We start from the raw sequence: 20,507 nt of genomic DNA, 5'->3' as shown, positions 1-20,507 counted from the left end.
GACCCTAGTGGACTCACTGAGGTGAGGAGGTGAAGCTAAGAGTCTAAGGACAACAAGGCAGCTATTCATCACAGAACAGAATACCAGAAAGTAGAAAGCTGCAAGAACTTTAGAGGTCTGAAGATGGCCTTTCATGAGTATCAGCACATGTTGCTGAAGAAACTGCCTGAGGCTTGGGAAAGAATCACTGAAAAGGATTAGGGGTAACAGTGCCCAGTGTAGTGATGTTGTCAGGTGCCATTGAGCTGGTTCCAACTCATAGTGACCCTACGTACAACAGAACGAAACTCTGCCGCCTTGTCCTGCGCCATCCTCACAATGTTTTTTATGCTTGAGCTCATTGTTGCAGCCACTGTGCCAATCCATCTTGAGGAGGGTCTTTCTCTTTTTCGCTGACCCTCTGCTTTACCAGGCATGATGTCCGTCTCCAGAGACTGGTCCCTCCTAATAACATGTCCAAAATATGTGAGATGAAGTGTTGCCATCCTTGCTTCTAATGAGCATTCTGGCTGTACTTCTTCCAGGATAGATTTGTTCGTTCTTCTGTGAGTCCATGGTAATTCAACCTTCTTCACCAACACAATAATTCAAAGGCATCAATTCTTCTTAGGTCTTCATTATTTATTGTCCAGCTTTCTGCAAGCATATGAAGCAATTAAAAACACCATGGCTTGGGTTAGGCGTACCTTAGTCCTCAGAGTGACATCTTTGCTTTTTTTATTTTATTTTATTTAACTTTTTTATTGTGGTTTGGATGAAGGTTTACAGAGCAAATTAGTTTCTCAGTAAACAATTAATACACATATTGTTTAATGACATTGGTTGCCAACCTCATGGCCTGTCAACACTCTCCCCTTCTTGACCTTGGACCTTGGGTTTCCTGTTGCCAGCTTTCCTGTCGCCTTCTGCCTTCTTGTCCTAGCTCCTGGGCTGGTGTGCCCATTTAATCTCATTTTGCTTTATGGGTCTGTCTAATTTTTGGCTGAAAGGTGAACCTCAGGAGTGACTTCAGTACTGAGTTAAAAAGGTATCCAGGGGCCGTACACTTGGGGTTTCTCCAGTCCATGTCAGACTAGTAAGTCTGGTCTTTTTTGTGAATTAGAATTTTGTTCTACATTTTTCTCTGACATCTTTGCTTTCTAACACTTTTCTGTTTGATTAATTTTCTTTGGAATAAGCATGAATATGAATCTCTTCCAGGCAGTTGGCCAGGTAGCTGTCTTCAAAATTTATTGACATTGACAAGTAAGTGCTTCCAGCATTGCTTCTGTTTGTTGAAGCATCTCAGTTGATAGTCCATTAATTCCTGGAGGTTTGTTTTTCACCACTACCTTCAGCACAGCTTGTACTTCTTCCTTCAGGACCAGCGGTGCTTCATCATCTGCTACCTCCTTAAATGGTTGAATGTTGACCAATTCTTTCTGGTACAGTGACTATATATTCCTTCCATCTTCTTTTGATGTTTCTGCATTACTTAATTTTTTGCTTATAGAATCCTTCAATATGGCAACTCGACTTGAATGTTCTCTTCAGTTCTTTCAGCTTGAGAAATGCCAATGGTGTTCTTCCCTTTTGGTTTTCTAACTCCAGATCTTGGTACATTTCATTATAATACTTTACTTCTTCTTCTCCAGCCACCTTTGAAATCTTCTGTTCAGCTCTTTTACTTCATCATTTCTTCTGTTTGCTTTAGCTACTCACCACTTAGAGTAAGTTTCAGAGTCTTTTATGACATCCATTTTGGTCTTTCTTTCCTGCCCAGGAGGCTTGGTGTTGCAGTAGTTAAGTGCTCAGCTGCTAACGGAAGAGTTGGTGGTTTGAACCCACCAGCCACTCTGGAAGAGAAAGATGTAGCAGTGGCAGTCTGCTACTGTAAAGATCACAGCCTTGGAAACTCTAAGGGGCTATTCTACCCTGTCCTATAAGGTTGCTATGAGTTGGAATTGACTTGAGGGCAATGGGTTTCTTTTCTGTCTTTTTAATAACCTTTTACTTTCTTTATGTATGGTATCCTTGATGTCATCCCACAACTGCTGTTCTTCAGTTGTTAGTGTTCAGTTTTAAAACATAAGCCAGGTAATATCTCTTCATTGATGAAAAACCCTCCAAAGGAATCTTGTTGTATTTAGAATAAAATGGAAACTCATTACCCTGACACAAAGTCCTATGTGAACCCTCATCTCACACTCCTCATTCTTTTTTGCCCTTCTTTCTGTCGCTCAAACCTACTACTCGTGTTCCTTCCTTGAAGCTGTTGCACCAACTGTTTCCTTTCCCTGGATCTTTCCACATTCTTCACATGTATGACTCCTCCATCCCATTTAGGTCTCAGCTCAAATAGCCTTTTCTGGCAATCAGATCTCATTCATTCAATCTCTATCATATCACCTTACTTCAGTGGTTCTCAGTTGGGGGAGGTGGCAACAATGCTCCCCCAGGGGACATTTAAAAATGTCGGGCAAAATTTTTTTGAGATTGGAGAAAAAGTAGGGTGAGAGGATGAGGGAATAGGAAGGTAGAAGGAAGTTTTGGTGACATCCAGTGAAAGCTCTTAACATTCTCCAGTGTACAGGACTGCACCACACAGCAAATAATTATATGGTCCAAAACCTCAATAATACTAAGTTTTAGAAACCCTGATCCATTTTAATTCTTTGCCAAGCAGGTATAATTATTTGATATTCTCTTGTGTGATTACTTTTTTCTTTTTCTTTTTTTTTTTTTTTTTAATACCTTGATTAGACTTAACATCCAATGAGGACAGGAATCTTATTTATGTTGGTCACCATTATATTCCTGGGAGTTCTGATGGCACAGGGGTTAAGAGCTTGGCTGCTAACCAAAAGATCAGCAGCTGGAATCCACCAGCTGCTCCTTAGAAACCTCATGGGATAGTTCTACTCTGTCCTACAGGGTAGCTAGGAGTCAGAATCGACTCGACAGCGATGGGTTTATTATATTCCCAGCTCTTAAAACAATGACAGGCAAAGAATGTTTTGTCAATAAATATTTACTAAGTGACTGAATAGCACCCTTTTTTTCCTTTAAAAGCCATAAATATATAACTTGAGTATTTCTGCAACTGACCACCATCGTCAGCTAAAGGCATGTTTTCTCCAGGGTATGATTTGCAACTAAGGGACAGAGGATTCAACTTTCTAAAAGTATTAAAAGAAAAATGGTGTGAATACCTGAAATCTTCAGGGGAAGAAGGTTGCAGAGCACACATTTTTTTCAAGTAGTTAAATTTATTTTCGTAGCTTGTGAAATAAATCTACTTTCCTAAATCTCTGGAAGGGTCAATGATTTGTGTTTAAATGTGCAAATGTGTTGCATCTCTGATTTTCCCTCTACCATACTATAAATAAATTAACACTTTTATCTAATCTGACTTGCATCTACCTGTTACAATTTGAAAAGATATTACAGTGCTGGCTGATGCTTTCTCTGGAGAGACTATTGACGTCATTGTTCCAAATAAAAGTAGTGGTTTTAACTGGTGATTTTCTACAATGAAAGAATCCAAAGGAATCAAGGATTGTGGGTAATGGTGTTCACATTTTGGCATGTTGTGATGAAGCTTGAAGTTTGAAAGATCATCAAAGCAGCTATGTAGTAGCCCTTGTCAAAAATGTGGTTCTGTTTTATTCTGTCCTATATCTTCTGGTCTTTCTAGTAGATCCTTTGGTGTGACAAATTTATCAGAGACAACAATCATGGATATTGAAATGAAGTCAAGTAATTTGCTTAGGATCACAGAGTGGTGAAGTTAGGAGTTGAATTTAGACCTGTTAATGGAAATAAGTACCAATAGATTTATGTTTTATTCTTCATTAAAGCATTTACATTTTAAGCAAGAGTTTTTTTAAGAATAAATACCTTATATTAAAACAAGGAATGACAGGAATTTTGTTGTTGTTGTTAGGTGCTGTCGAGTCAGTTTTGACTCACAGAGACCTTATGCACAACAGAACGAGACACTACCTGGTCCTGCGCCATCCTCACAATTGTTGCTATGCTTGAGCCCATTGTTGCAGCCACTATGTCAATCCATCTTGTTGAGGGTCTTCCACTTTTTCGCTTACCCTATACTTTACCAAGCATGATGTCCTTCTCCAGGGACTGGTCCCTCCTGATAACATGTCCAAAGTATGTGAGACATAGTCTCACCATCCTTGCTTCTAAGGAGCATCCCGGCTGTGCTTCTTCCAAGACAGATTTGTTCATTCTTTTAGCAGTCCATGGTATATTCAATACTCTTCACCAATGCCACAATCAAAGGTGTTAAGACAGGAATTTTAGGCCCAAGGAAAACCAACAATCAATATGTTTGATAGTTGGCTTGATATCCTTGATAGTTGGCTGTCATGGATTGAATTGTGTCTCCCAAAAATATCTGTCAACTTGGCTAGGCCATGATACCCAGTATTGTGTGATTGTCCACCATTTTGTGATCTTATGTGATTTTCCTATGTGTTGTAAATCCTACCTCTATGATGCTAATGTGGCAGGATTAGAGGCAGTTATGTTCATGAGGCAGGACTCAAACTACAAGATTAGGTTGTGTCTTGAGTCAATCTCTTTTGAAATAGAGAGAAACAAGTGGAGAGATGGGGGGACCTCAAATCACCAAGAAACAAAAGCTAGGAGAATAATGCGTCCTTTGGACCCAGGATCCCTGCACAGAGAAGCTCCTAGACCAAGGGAAGATTGATGACAAGGACCTTCCTCCAGAGCTGACAGAGAGAAAGCCTTCTCCTGGAGCTGGGTCCCTGAATTCAGACTTCAAGCCTACTAGACTGTGAGAGAATAAACTTCTGTTTGTTAAAGCCATTCCCTTATATTTCTGCTATAGCAACAATAGATAACTAAGACATTGGCAAAGCTTTTGTTTTTCATTTTCATGCATGTGCATGGCAAATTTGTACACTGATCTCTTATTTAACTGTATAGACACAAGTACTTACGGCTTCAAAAATTTTCTTTGTTTGCATAGAAGTGGCATTGATAGAGTCAATAGATTGTATCATTCTTATTGACGCAACATACTACTAACCTCAACCAATATATTCCTCTGTACACTGTCGCAATATTGTACAATGGGCAGTGTTAATAACACTTGCTTTATTAGTTTAAAAGTAATTTAATTGATATTGGGAATCTATCATCTATCTCTTTATTCATTTTTTCTTCAATATAGTTGTAATTTCCTTCTTATTTCTTATAATCATATAGAAATAGCTAATAATTAAAAGAAAAATAAGATCATATTCAAGTATATACCTTTATCACTAACTACTTTCTCAGGCTAGCTTTCTTTTTCTTACTGAGTAGGCACGATGTGAGATATATCAATCATACTAAGCACATGCTCTTTTATATGTTCATGAAATGTTACTTTGTAAAACTAAATTTTTGTCAATCGTAAATTCTCTAAAGTTTCTGCCTTTTTTACTTTGGTCTTCATATTTCAAAAATAATGGTGCCTATCTAGTCTGGTAGAGAGTTTTGAAACAACTGTGAATTGAGTGATCATGGCGGGTCTCTCCATCACTGCTAGTGTGAGGTCACCAGAAGATCGCTTTGCCTCCATTCTCAGCCATCAATCCCAGGTCCACCAGGAAGAGGACACAATACATGGGAAGTGGACAGATACAGCGTTTGTCAAACTCTGGAAGGCCAGGCAATTAATTACTTTGTATATTAATTCTTTATTTCATTTTATTTTTATTTCATTCAATTGTCCTTTATTCTTTCATTTAACAAATGTAATGAGCACTTGGTAGTATTAATAAGTCAGAACTTTTGAGTTCTCAAAGTTTCTGTGTTACTGAATGTAAGTAGAGAAGAGAGTTAAGAACAAATCCTTTTTTTTCAGCCTCATATATCACTATGTTGGTTCACATTCAAGAAGGACCAACACGTATGAAGCTTTTGCAGAAACTGAAGGCTTAGTGTGTGAGGGGAAAAACATAAAGGATTCTAGACCTTTTTTCCCCACAGAGTGGCATAATTTTATTTCCTCAAACCCTTTCTGTGACACCAAATAACTCAAAACCTTAGTTTATCCATTTTCCCAGCACCAGCTTCAAATATGAGGAAAGAAGTACTTTTCTTGCTCATAACAGAAAATCGTGTGGATTTTTTTTCCCGTGGACTTGACTGAGGTTTTGTAAAAGGGATCAAGGGATTGGTACAAATAGGCAGCCTCCTAGCATATCGATAACAACGGATTTTTTTTTTGTTTTTAAGCATACAGAAAGGGATACCTAATTTACTGGGAAAGAATGCAGTTTAAGAATAGATATGGAAGGGAATATAAAGGAGACAGAAATGGAATAAAAAAGATTACCGCTATGATTTTTTTTACATTTTTTTTCAGAAAAACTGAATGCATAGCAAAATTAACAGGCTCCAATATACATAGTGTGATGCTTTTAATGCTGTTTGAGGATAAATAGTAGATATAAATATTTGGAATTTGTAAAGAATAAAATAAAGTAAAAAGTCAACCCATGTTAAAAAACAAAACCAATTTTATAAATAAGCCAATATGGCAAATTTCAAGCTTTCCAAATGTATGTTCCCACAGCCAAGATTGACCTTTACTTTTTTTTATATGGCATCTAAAACAATGTTAGTCAAAGAGTATTTAGTGAAGAAAGATATTTCTTTCTGGACACAAAGCACTGCTATATAATAAATGCAGCTTAAAAAGATAATAGTAGATTAAATCTTGATCTTGATGCAAATTTAGAGAAATATATAAGCAGAAGAGAAGTGGCATATAATTAGGATTAGCTCTGCAGGTCTACATAAGCTCTTTCAGAAGCAAGAAGAGTGTCAGTGACTGGAGTTTATGCAACAAAAGCAATGCTAGGAACCCCAACAACAAAAACAAAATTTCTGTTTTGTAGATGTGAAAATCAGGAGCAAATATGCTGAGAGACATATAAAACCATAACATTTACAGGCATAGTGGAAATGTAAACAATATTTTCTGATACTCAGTTGAACCTTCTATAACTGTAACTATTGTCCCTCAGAAAAGATAGTTTTATTAGACTACAGCATATGTAGCAGACTGCATTCAGATAAGTTATATGCTTACAAATGGAACATAATAAATGTTTCACATGGTACAGACCAGTAACATATGGCTCCGTTCAGAGAGAGGAGAGAGTAAATAATACTTTGCAAGTAATGAATTCAACCTGGCCAGAACAGAACCTAGCTGAAAACAACCATGTAAACAGTAGCAGCCAGTTCCTTTGCAAGCACTTTCTTTTCATAATTTATCCCTCTTGAACAAGGTGTGTGTGTTGAGGGAGGAGGGCACAATTCTTCCCCAGTATAAGGGAGAATATATGATCTCATTTTTTTCCTTTTGCACTTTAAATTTTAAAGAGGAAAAACAATAACTAAGTGTGCCATTGAAAATCAAAGTGCTTATTTTCTAAGAAAAATGAGTCTCAGACCACAAAATGGGGCAGAATGTAGAGCAATTGGAGAAGGGAGATGGAAATGTACCACTTAGCCGTGGTTCTTCGATATCGGTTTACATGGATGAAGGTGACGTTTCCATACAGAGATTCTGTTTCAGTAGGGCTAGGGTAAGAACAAGCACCTTCAAGTGATATTAATGCTGGAGTTCACTGTACCATGTTATCACTCCAGCTTCATTTAAACTGAAAAAGGAGTTAGAAGAGTGTGTGGAAAGCAGTAGGAACAAAACTTTCTTTGGGCTCCTTCTTAGCTATTTTACTCTCTTTCCATAAACTAGAGAAAGGAAAGAAGGGCTGATTGAAAAGAAGCTAACTGAAGACCAGAAAAAAAAATCACAAAATCCAAAATTTGTAACAGCCGTTAGAAAGATTCTGGGAGTATTATACTGAGTAATTATTACCCCTACCTGATAGGAGTAGGCATGCATGTTGTGTTTCTGTTTTAAAGTATCAAGTAGTTGTGCTAGCTCTGTTGGTTTTGGTTTATTCTGTGACATCTAACAACAGAACTCTCACTTGTTAAAAGCAAATACTACGTAGGGCTGAGCAATGAAATAAATTTCTATCAATAAAATTTTCAATTTTTATTTTATCAGGATTTTGCATAGGGCTTTGTACACATTACGGAGCTCTGGTGGTACAGTGGTTAAAGCGCTTGGCTGCTAACCAAAAGGTCAGCGGTTTAAATCCACCAACTGCTCCACAAGAGAAAGATGTGACAATCTGCTTCCATAAAGATTTATAGCCTCGGAAACCCTATGGGGCAGTTCTACTCTCTCCTGTAGGGTTGCTATGTGTCAGAATTGACTCAATGGCAATGGATTTGGTTTATGGTTTGGTTATACACATTCTCGTATTTAATGCTTATAATAACCCTATGAGGTAGGTATTATCTTCTTTGTTTATATGAGGAAACTGACCCTAAGAGATGTTAAAAGTGCTTCCCTGGATCACATGAACACCAGTGCATCTACTCTGAAGTCCACATTCTTAACTACTTCTTTCTCTGTTATCAGTATAAACTATCTCCTCTTTTGTGATAAAGGCATTCATAAGGGCACATTTTGAATTAACTGTTGGTATATCTCTACTTCCTTAAGATGCTAAATAATTTTTGGCAAACTCAGTATGATTAGGGACTGGCATACTATTTGGTAATCTTAAATATTTTCATAATTATTACAGCACTTATTAGACACCATGCTTCTTTATTTTCGGTCAGATCAGCAGCTATTTCTGCTTGTAAACAAAGTAAGATCAGAAGGCACTGTGGTAATATCCAATAGGAAATCATCTAATCTGTTTGGTTTTAACACAGTTCTACTCCATTATATGTGATACAGCTATTTGCTAAATATCTTTGACTTTATATTCCTATTTATGATGTCCTGATATATCCACATATTACTTAATGATCCTCAAAACGCCACTAGGTATATAGATGTCAAAAGTATATTTTCCATTGTCTTAGCTTTGAATTTCCTAGTGGTCCAAAACAAAAATGAAAACAGCCAACTTATAGGATCATGAATCCTGGTATAAAAGTAAATTAGGAATGTCAGAAGTAAAGCTTTTCCTGGCACTAAGACATACTAGAAATTTCTCCCACAAGTACTCAGTAAGTGGATACATTGACTATAGTGGACAAGGACCTCATTAACTTTATTGATAAAAATATAATAGGAAGTTTCATATGGCCTTTCTAAAAATGTCCCTCGATACAAAATATTTGGTACAATAACACCAAGCAAAATTTGGTGAAGGCAGTTTTTAGAAGAACCAAAATACAGCAGTAAAGGAGTACACTTTTCTAATACATTGTTTCTGTTTATGGGAATGGAAAATATGGCAATGGATGTTGGAGATGATTGCACAACATGATTGACATAATTGTTTTCATTGAATTTTACAAGTTAAAAAGCTGAATTGGCAAATGATGTGTTACCTATATTTTTACAATAATAATAAAAAAGATAATTTACTTTGTTATTATAACCACTTAACTCTTACTTTGATAGTCATGAAGGTTTTTTGTTGTTGTTTTTCTGAGACTTACTGGTGGATTATATATAGTATACCTTTCTTGGTAACATTAATAATTTTGGAAACTGAAATATTACAATGGCTTAATGTATCTCTTTACTCTTATCAAGCTGTCTGGCTTGAAACCTTGAATTCGGGCATGTGATTTCTCCAAAAGAAAAGTAACATTTTGTTAGGTGAGGTGTCAAATTGCTAGCTTACATTGTATAAAAGTCAATATGTACCAAGTCATATTAGAGAATTTCATCTACACTGCTAGGAGGTTGCTGAACTCAATTACAGAAATGTGCAGAGCTCTATTTGATGTGTGATGAGGTTGGGAGACCACAATCAATTAAAAAGAACACATGTATATACTCTTCTGGGGAAACAGTTGTTATAGTATCCCTTGTTCAGCTTCTGCTTTTTTCTTTGAGTTTTCCTCTGAACATAGAAGAACAAAGAATTTAATAATTCCCTGGTTTCATTTGGAATTGTTTTGTCAGCAGTATCTAGTAACAAGTCATGAGATTGTTGTTTTACTCGAATAAAGCCTCAGGCAGCAACAATTAAACATATTGTACTTTTTTTTGTCTTGTAGCAAAACCATTTGAAAATGGACAATATTTGGACATTTATGGAATTACAAGAGACCAGGCTGGGGAGTATGAGTGCAGTGCGGAAAATGATGTGTCATTCCCAGACGTGAAAAAAGTAAAAATTGTCGTAAACTGTAAGTCCTGTTGCTTTTTCTCATCCCAACTTCAGAGAAAAGAGCAAACACATAAAAACTAACGTCTGAAATTCGTGTTGCTGTGTTTTTAAAAGATGGTTATGATAAAGACCACCTGCTGACAGTGAAATGTGTACGTGTTGGGATATTGATCATATTATTTTATGTAACATTAATTTTTGTCACAAGCAATCTCACGATAATTCCATTTGATGCAGAGATTAAAATGCTTCCAATATCACTCTAGTTTCCTGCATTCCAGACTGTAGTGTCCTTATCTCTAACGCAATGTAGACGCAGGTTGTTTTCTTCATTCTCACGGGTTTCACCTGGAGTGTACTCTGACTAAATTTAAGTGTGTTACTCCCAATCAGACCTGATGAAAATGAAGTGTGCTGGGCTGTACTCAAAGACAAGAGATGTAGCTGTGTTGTGCCTATTACTAAGGTGAATTATCTCTGTTTAATTTGGAAAATATTGAGACATTGAAGAAAGAATTATTCCATGAATATCACCATTAGGAATTTAGAATATTAGGAGATGCTCACAGAACAATCAGTACCATTATGGTATACCCTTTCTCTAAATGCCCCAAAACATTACCATGAGACAATTTTTCATTAACATCCTCTTGTATATCTTATGATCTCAACAACAATGACTGCAGTAGTATGTACATTTAAACATACCCCCTTAGTCTTTCTCTCAAAATTTTTTTATCATTTAACTTCTTCAAATAAAATATCCTTGGGGAAATAATATTTTACCAAGGTGTTTAGAAGCTATACCTTTCAAATTTTTGTCCCATTGATACACTTCCTGTATGTAGCCATTGCTAATAATTTGCACTTAGTTTTGTATCATGGATCTGAAGACACTGTTCCAGATGCATCTAAAAATGCTAAAATGAATGAGCAGTTGTTTCATATTAATATAAATCTTTCAGTAACTTGGGACAAAAAATAACTAATAAAACACTGCTGGAAGTTAAGGTGTCAGCCACAGCAAATCACTGTCATCCACTAGCATTTGTAGTGCCCAGTCTATGTCTTTGGGGTTGAACTATCTCTGTGGAATAGATGGAGCAAATATGCATAATATCAGATAAGTTGGCAGTTTCTAAGAAGCCCTTGTTGCACAACCGTTAAGTGCTGGGTTGCTAACCAGAAGGCTGATGGTCCGAAGCCACTAGCGGCTCCTTGGGAGAAAAGATTTGGCAATCTGCGCCTGTAAAGATTTACAGCTTAGGAAACCGATGGAGAGGGTCTACTCTGTCACGTTGGGTCTTTATGAGTCAGAATTGACTCAACTAAACACAACAACAACAGGCAGTTTCTGCAACAAGGTTTTTCATAGACTGTTAGGCAGACAAACTGCATCACGATCGCCTAAGAAGGTGATTAAAATGGAAAAAGTCTAGGCCCCACATCAGCCCTATTGAATCGGAATCCTTGAGGGGTAAGGCCTGGAAATATGCATTTCTAACAAGTTCCCAGTGATTCTTGGGAGACCTACTGCAGTGAGCTACTGCTGATCTTTCTGGAACTCTTTGAAATAAGAGATAACAAGCAAGTGAAAATTTCTGACCATTTTATCACCAGCCATGCTTACCAGAATATGTGTCCACTGATTTAATTGTTGGAAGGTTGGGAAGAGATGCAAGTAATAGGGTTACCAAGGAAATAATTTTTTTAGCAGTGAGCACTAAGAAACAAAAAAGTCAGTTAAAACTGTCATTTAAGAAAGCATCTAACAAGGCAGCACAGCCCATTTTCCAACCCCCAAACCCAATAGATCTCTAAAATGATATTCCTGGTAGGGATGGAATTTAAAACCCACCTGCTGTATGGATTTTCATGGGCTATACTTCATGTAGAAGTCTCTGGGTGGTGCAAATGGCTAAGGCGCTCAGCTGCTAACCAGAAGTTTGGAGGCTGGTGTCCACCAAGGTGCCTTGGAAGAAAGGCCTGGCAATCTACTTCCAGAAAATCAGCTACTGAAAACCCTATAGAGCACAGTTCTACTCTGACACACATGCGGTCAACGTGAGTCAGAATTGACTCAATGGCAACTAGTAAATACAATACATTCTTTTTTATCCTCCCTCTCTGACTTTGGTTCTTTGCCATTTATTATGTAATCTGATTCTGTATTTTCCTAGAGAAGTGGGGACCTTAGATTGAGAAAGAGCAACTGAAGAGGCAGAAATATGGGGAGAAACTGAATTGAAAGAAATGCATACCAATCAAATTAGTCCTCATCTGAAAGGATTGAGTTGAGAAGAGAATCCATATATAGGCAGAGAACAGAAACTGGGGAAACAGGATGTCAATAACAGTGAAGAGTCTGCCACAGTGTCACGGATATTGATAGAAGGCAGAGATGAAGGGCAGTTTATTACTCATAGTAATAGCAGGAGCCAGATTATTGTCATTTTCCTGCATCAGTTCCCCAAACCCAAATTGCTACAGGGAGATGAGATGAGGGCTAGATGACACCTACACACACAGTGGGTTTACATCATAACTGAGAGTCCATGAGTTTAGGAATTATTATTTTTTAATGAGCTGCAAGTAAACCAATTCCTTGCCCCAGATAGGGAAAGTATCTTTGTTATATTGGACTGTAAAGAAACCCACCCTTTTGCTCAGTAGGGAGAACTACTTCTATCTTCCAAGATTGTTCACTGCACAAACATCCCTGAAAAGACAGTCAGGAATAAAAGCTGTCAGTGTCTCTGCTTGCAAGACATGCAGAAATGCAAGAGACACGTGGAGAATTGTCTTCCAACACAAAATGGGAGCATGAAAGTTGGAAGCAGAGTCCAAAGACATTCCCTCAGCTGAAGAGGGTGCTTCAGTGGCTTTTGTAGGGTGTTGGATGTCTTAGGATAGGTAGGAAGGAAGACTTTGTTAACCAATTTTAACTTAAGGCGGGGGAGAAAAAGAAAAAGAGGGAAAAAAATTAAGATGGTGCTTTTTTAAGTCATAACACAGACTGCCTTTTTTAAGAAGTAATTATAGGTGGATAAAGTGCAGTCATAAGCAACATATTGCTGGGCACATAATATTAACTTCTCTTCCATTTAAAAAAAAATGGTCCCTGTAGTATTTAAAAACGATTTTAAGCAATCAATTCTTTTGTCTTTTTTCCCCTCCCCCAACTACACTTTGGCTAGCTCACCTTTTCCTAAATGTTCCATTAATAATTGTATTTAATATTGTTGGATAAACTTACATGTCTTGAATCAATATTTTTCATAAGAGATGGATTTTGCCCAGACTTCTGGTCAAGACATAAATTCTGCCTTAGTTTAGAATAGTTTAGTCACATATATACCAGCAATATCTAAGGTGTGTAGGTATATGAGTGTGGGGATGTATAGGTATGTTCCTGGTTATGACGAGGTTTGGAAAGTGTTAATTTTGTGAATTTGCCCCCTTAAAAGTGAAAATTGAGAGCTACCTATGGATTTCACTGAGCTGATTTCCCAAAAGAAATTAGCCAAAGACTACTGAACAAACTTCAGTTCCTCAAAGCCCAAAATTCAGGACAGAGGTCTATGTTACAGCATGGAACTGCACATCCCCTGATAACCTAAAGATTCCCTCAAGATAGTACCATGCCAGATTCAAGGCAGCCCTTCCTTTCATTGTTATTAATCAATATTGATTGTGCATGTGGAATGCAGTAGCAATTTGAGTTAGAATTCGAAGAGGAACTTTGTCCCTGTTCCCAAATGGGGCTCAAGATGAAGTGTAATAAATTTTCATAAGCTCTGGTAGATCAATTATGTAGCAAGTCAATTTGAGGAAGAAATTTAGGTTCCCTGCAAGTTAGAAATGTTTAATGTTTTACTCTTCATCTATATATACACAGCACACATATACAATAAACAACATATTTGCCACATATTTTGTAGCTATAACACTTTGATGTGGATTTATATTTGATTTAATTAAACAGTTTAGAGATTTAGTTTATATAGATTAAGCTGCTTAAATGATTGAATAAATTAGTTCATTTTGGATTGTTTACAATGTCTTACTATAAATAGAAATAAAATTATAGGCTAGTTAGATTCAATACAAAAGAGTTATTTCTGGGTAGTGAGGAATGTAGGTGATTTTTCTTTTTTTATTTCTCTGCATTTTCTTTTATTCTTCTATAGTAAAAAAATACTGCTTGTCAAATTTATAAATGATCTAAAAAATAAAAAGGATGACTATTTTCATAACTAGACCTTGAGATTAAGCACACACACACACCATGAGAGAAACATTGTTTTTGGAACAGTTGATTAGCTAAACCAGAGAGAACTAGTAAACCTAGGGTTGTACAGATTCCTCGTTTTATTTGCATTTCTTTTCCATGCTTAGCAGCAGCTTAGTGAACATTAGGCCCATAATCACTGTTGTTAATTGAACAAATGAAAGAATGAATGAGTTCTAGAATGTCCATGGGTTCAACTGAATTGACAAAAGCAGGAATCAATGAAGGTTTCATCCGGAAAGGAGAGATGAGATTCTGGAAAATCAGCAAAATTGACTATCATAGGAAGCCAAATCTAGAATCTGGAAAATTTAGAAGGTATGGTGGAATAATAAAGTGTTGTAGATCTATGTAGACAAGCAAGCCCAGATATTAGAAATCAGCAAGGCATGGAAGAACTAGCCCTCAATATTAATGTTGCTAGTAAAAGGGGTAAGGGTCTCAGATCTTCTAACAGGGCTGTTTTCCACTCTGTATGAATTCTTTCTGTTAGGAGTTGTTATTTTTGAAATGAACCTATAAATATTGTTAGCCTTGTAGTCATATACAACTTGTTTGAATCTCTGTTCTATAATTTACTAGGCTTTGAAATATTGGGCAAACTAATTTACCTCTCTGATTCTCAATGTTCTCTTCTGTAAATCCAAGGTAATCATACATAATCCTAAAGGTCTGGGTAAGGATTAAATTAGATGATGTACATCAAGTGTCTGTCCCAGCACCTTGCTCACGGTAAGCAACTGAAAAAAAAAAAAATGTAGGTAGTTGTTTTTAAGTATTATTATTACTCTAGAATGTAAGCTCCATTTAGTAAGGGATTTTCTTCTCCTTTGTACACTGATGTGTTCACAGCACCTGGAACGGAACCTGGTCCAAAAAAGGCACTCAGTAATTAGTTGTTGAATGAATAAATTATTAAAGAGATTAGAGTCCTTCTGGTAAATTTTTCTACTAGGTAATAGGGAAAGAGATATTATGTTTGCTCTACAATTACATTTTTTCTCCCAGGACAATAAGTAAATGGTATGTTGGTTAATATTTTTTCTGATAACATGACTACATTACCAAATTTTTCATGTGAGTTCAATAAAGATAATCTGACATTTATATAGTGCTTTCACCCAGAGAAAGGAATCACTAACTTGATTTGTTTTTACAGATGACAAAATTGAAGTTCAGAGAGATTAAAACATTCAGTAACTTTCCTGATTTTCAATAACAAAACAGACATGAATAAGAAACTATTAATTAACCAGGAAATGATGAAGAGTCAACCAGATTATAGTAAAAAGAAGTCCAAACATTATTTCAATTTTCACTCATGATAGATTCATATTTTTGCCATTTAATTTGATACCAGAAATTATTTTACACATGTAATTTTCAGTAAAATAGAACTGAGTAATTTTTCCTATATGGTCAAATAACGAAGACTTTTTGGGGGTACTGTAAACTGTGTTTTTATCCAATAAATCACAGGCACATATTTGTGCATTATTTTGCATCTGATACATATTCATTTATGCAAATATGCACTTTTTCTTCTCAATATAACTAGCTCTAAGCATGTGGAATAGAATGTACCAATTATACAACTTAGTACAATTGTATTGAAGCCTGAAATGAGGGGCCACCAGGGAGAGGTAGGAGGAGAAGTCTTCTAGGGAAATGGTCAGTTTTCTTAGACTGTTCATGAAGTGTTCTTCAAAACCTAAAGCAATTTAGGGGGACATGTCAGACTTAAGAATAGAGGAAATTGCAGATGACCGGTAACCATTACTTTGAATAAAGAAAAAATCCTGACATTCAGGGTTTGATTGGGGCAAAGACACTATCATAGATCCAGAAGAAAAATGAGATATTTGAATTCATAGTCATTATCTTAGCTTTTATTTCTGGCTCCTTTTTATAATCCTTACTTAACTTTCCATTTATCTCATATTTTACATCATCTTATAAATTGAGGTTACTCTGCTGTATTTTATATTTCTTTATAAGATAACACTTATTTGGAACAACTCAGGGCACAAGCACAAAAAAACACATGTAGTTGTCATCTAAATAAAGTACTAGTCCACATGCCAGATCTCTATAGTAACAATGAAGCACTTCAGAACATTCACGTTTGCACATGTATTTATTTACTTATATATGTATTGTTTACTATAAGTCTATCAAGGCTCTAGGGCCTGGGATCCCTGTCTTCAAGAAGTCATCCTCTAAGAAAGGAGAAACAGAGGAGACTTGTAGTTAGAGTATGACAAGTGCTTTAATAAGTCAATCATAAGGATGCTATGCAAAGCTATCAGAGGGCCCTGAACTTAACCATGGGGTGTCATAAAAGCTTCTAAAAGGCCTTGACCCTGATGGATGTTTAAGGATAAGACTGAATTTAAAAGTTAAAACAAAGAAGAAGAAAGAAAGAACCGTCTCCCAGCAGACAGAAGAAGCGACATTTGCCTAGCCCCATAGCAGACAGGAAGCCAAGCACAGTTCAGTGAGGATGCAGTGGGCTGCAGGAGACCAGAGAGGCGGATAGGTGCTATAGAGGAAGACAGTGCCAGATTGGATGAGAGTTAATGAATTTACATAGGAATATTTAGATCCAGCATTTCACAATCAAAGTGGAATAACATTGAGGGGATAGAAATATTCATAGATACTGAATATTAAACAAATATATTTAAATAATTTTATTTTCTACATCCCTGGCATATACTTGGAAGATTTCTATTTTGTTACAGCAAGGGCAATGGAAAAGGTTAAAAAGGTAATACTGAAAACAATATTTGAAAGAGAGAAAAGGAACTGAGAAATTTGAAGGAAAATCCCTGAAGGTATTGAGTATTGAATATTAGAAAAATGAACAGCCATCCAGAAATCATACTTTTAAATAAAACAAAAACAAAACAAACAAACAAAAAAAAAACAAATCCTTTGCCATTGAGTCAATTCTGACTCACAAGGACCCTATAGGACAGAGTAGAACTGCCCCATAGGGTTTCCAAGGAACAGCTCATGGATTTGAACTGCAGACCTTTTGGTTAATAGCCAAGCTCTTAATCACTGCGCCACCTTCTCCTCAATGAAGCAACATCAAAACAAAACAAAACAAATAAATGAACAAAAACTGAGAACTAAACACTTTATTTTCCCTTGCTACTTTCATGGTATAAAAGGTTCGGTTTAATTCTATGGTTAATAAAATCCTACAGTTGAGATACAACTCTGTTATTCAACATGTAGTTAAGGAATACAGGATTCCTTCTAGTGAGACAGGCATAATTGATTTTTTTGTTTTAAGTATTAGGCATACTTATGATTCAATTAATGACTAATGTGCAAGGCTATTTTAACTTAATGAGTCTGCTGCCCAATTTAACTTAAACGTATCTCCCATACTTTTATCTAGGTTTTGAGAGGAGTTTTAGTGTTAAAGGTCTATGAGTGAGCCTTTTTCCTTTTGTTTGTGGAAATCAAAATGCATCTGAAGTAACCAAATATGCATATTTTTATTTTTTCTGGTTTTTTTCCGAAAAATGAAAGGTAAACCAATTTTCTTCCTTTAAATACATGAGCAAAACTTCTTGCTAGATGAAGTCCATGTTTATTTTATGTGGTTTTATTTATAGTTCTCTAGGTTGGCATTCATCACTTTAGAAAAATAATACAGAGAGTAATAGGTATAATAGAGTTTGACCATCAGCTAGCAGTAAGAAAGCAATTTTTAACAAGATGAAAATGCTCTGGGTTGAAAATGATTCCATGCCAAACTAAAAAAAATGAAGAAGTCAGGATAGAAAGAACAAAAATAGGTTACACACTTTAATTGTGCCTTGGTGATGGTGTGTTCATCACCATCTGTGTTCTAGTAAGCTGCCAAACGGTCAAACTCTGGAAATAACCGGGAGGATTCTGATTATATTCTTCAAACTGATATGAAGGTTCAAACTTTGCATTAGTCAGTGCAAACACTTAGTTTACAAATCTGAATTTACCCGTCTAACTTTATCGGCATATTTCCTCAGTGAGCATTTACACCAAACAAAGTAATATATGGAATTTAATTCTTTAACCCAACACTTGAAAAGCATTCATGGAATGGGAATGACACTGAGTTAATCTTCTTGAGTCTTTTCTGTACGAGCAAGATTAAACTTCATAGGAACTTTCTTGGATTCTTATGTGAGATATTGCATGAATGTGTGTGTTTTGTGTACAGGTGTGTATGTGTGCAAAGGGAATGAAGGTGGAGGGCTTAAAGGAAGTGTATGGTAGCAATACCATAAATAAAAATAGTATGTAGAAGAACTGTGGTAGATAAATTTGGAAGAAAAAGTGCCACATTGTGAAAAACTTCCTTTGTACGTTTGATCTTGCCTCTCCTGTTCCCATTCGTTCCTTCTTTTATTTATTTTCTTTGTCACCACCATCAGCAAGAATATTACTATTCTTCTGACTCTGTCGGTTTTTTGGTTTCCACTTTTCCCCGTCCTCTTATTTCTACCCATATGCATAGCAATTCTAAACCAATTTTTTAAATAACATTCATATAATGTTGATCAGCAATGAATTACACAGTCACCTTGGAAAATTTTTAGATATACATATTTCTGCATAACCACTCCCTGAATATTCTGAAATATTTTATTCTATAGTATTCATTTACTGTGAACTAATGGGTGAAAGTGGTATTTAAAAAAATGTTCTAAGTGATTATAGAAAACGTTTATGTTTGAGGATTGCAGAATAAAACAGAACAGAAAGGCAGAAGAGCTGAATTCTATATTTAACTCTGCTATGTAACTAATTATACAAGTTTGGACAAAGAAGATGTATTTCTAGATTTCATTTTGTTCATTTATAAAATGACAGAGTCATCTTTATGATATCTCCTACTTCTGAGATTCTGACATGTTTCTCTAAAGTAAGCACCCACATTTTTTGAGGCTGCATGGAATCAACTCACAACAGCAGGGAGTGGAGATTTAAAGCCACTGTTTGGCTTTAATGTCAAATGATTCTAGGTGATCTCATTCTTTTGCTGCTTGAGAGAGGGGCTTCCCCTTACTCACCTCTGTGTGTGAGGCAGTATAGCATAGTGGTTACAAGGACAAGTTCTAGAGCTAGGCCACTTGAGTTTGAATCCTGGCTCTGCCACTTACTAGTATGCAAGCTTCATTGAATTATTAACCTTTATCTGTGTCAGATTCATCAACTATAAAGTGAGAATGTGAGAATTAAATGAGTTCATACATGAGAAGGCTTAGTGCATGTTATCATTTCTCCCAATACATAGCAGTGTCTGGTAAGAAATGTCCATTGGTTGAATAAGTAAATAAAGTAAGCAAACATGAAAATCTACACTTGGTAACGATCTTGAGATCATCCAAACTGATTCTTCATTTTATGGATGTATGAATTTGGATTCAGAGAGCTTTAGCATCCCTGGAAGTACTGGGAATGCAACCTGATTTTAATCCTGATTTTAAGTCTGAGGCTAATTTCATTATACCAGCATGCCTCCAAGTAAATCAAAACAAGGAATCTAATTATTTCCAGTAAACTGTTCAAACTCCAGAGACTTTTAGAAGTATAATGTAGTCTGAAGGATAAGATAAAAGGATCACTGCGTGTAATCAGGGGGAGATTTGAATAACCAGAATATGTACAGGTGCTAGCTGTCAAAATGGCTGACACTGAAATGAAGCGAAGAACCAAGAAAATTAGTATTCTTGGCAAATAAATAAAACAATCACAATAAATAATCCTTGGATATGATACTGCACTCAAAATAGATTTGTTCACATATTGTCTGGAACAAGAACTTTGCTTAATAATGAACATAATGGCATCTCTGCATCCTGTGGTTTGCCCGCTTGCTGCTACATAGTCAAGTTAACAGCAGCACAAAGAACAAACAAAAAATAAATAACAAACAAAGCACACTGTGTTAGGGGCATTAAACAGTTAGG

At 36.1% G+C, this 20,507-nt stretch overlaps 1 protein-coding gene across 2 annotated transcripts in view; it reads left to right on the top strand.

Moving 5' to 3' along the window:
- Window positions 1–20,507, top strand: part of NEGR1 (neuronal growth regulator 1) — a 1,035,705-nt gene that overhangs the window by 693,674 nt on the left and 321,524 nt on the right. The window contains exon 4 of one of the 2 annotated variants that reach the window (XM_004369060.1): window positions 10,129–10,260. The exons of the other annotated variant lie outside the window; for it this stretch is intronic. Coding sequence (XP_004369117.1) covers window positions 10,129–10,260 — 132 coding nt within the window. The remainder of the gene's footprint in view (window positions 1–10,128; window positions 10,261–20,507) is intronic. 2 annotated transcript variants of the gene reach the window in all.

The sequence above is a fragment of the Trichechus manatus genome, unplaced genomic scaffold (assembly GCF_000243295.1).
Source record: "Trichechus manatus latirostris isolate Lorelei unplaced genomic scaffold, TriManLat1.0 scaffold00003, whole genome shotgun sequence".
NCBI lineage: Eukaryota > Metazoa > Chordata > Mammalia > Sirenia > Trichechidae > Trichechus > Trichechus manatus.
This window is presented reverse-complemented; position numbering and strand designations above follow the sequence as displayed.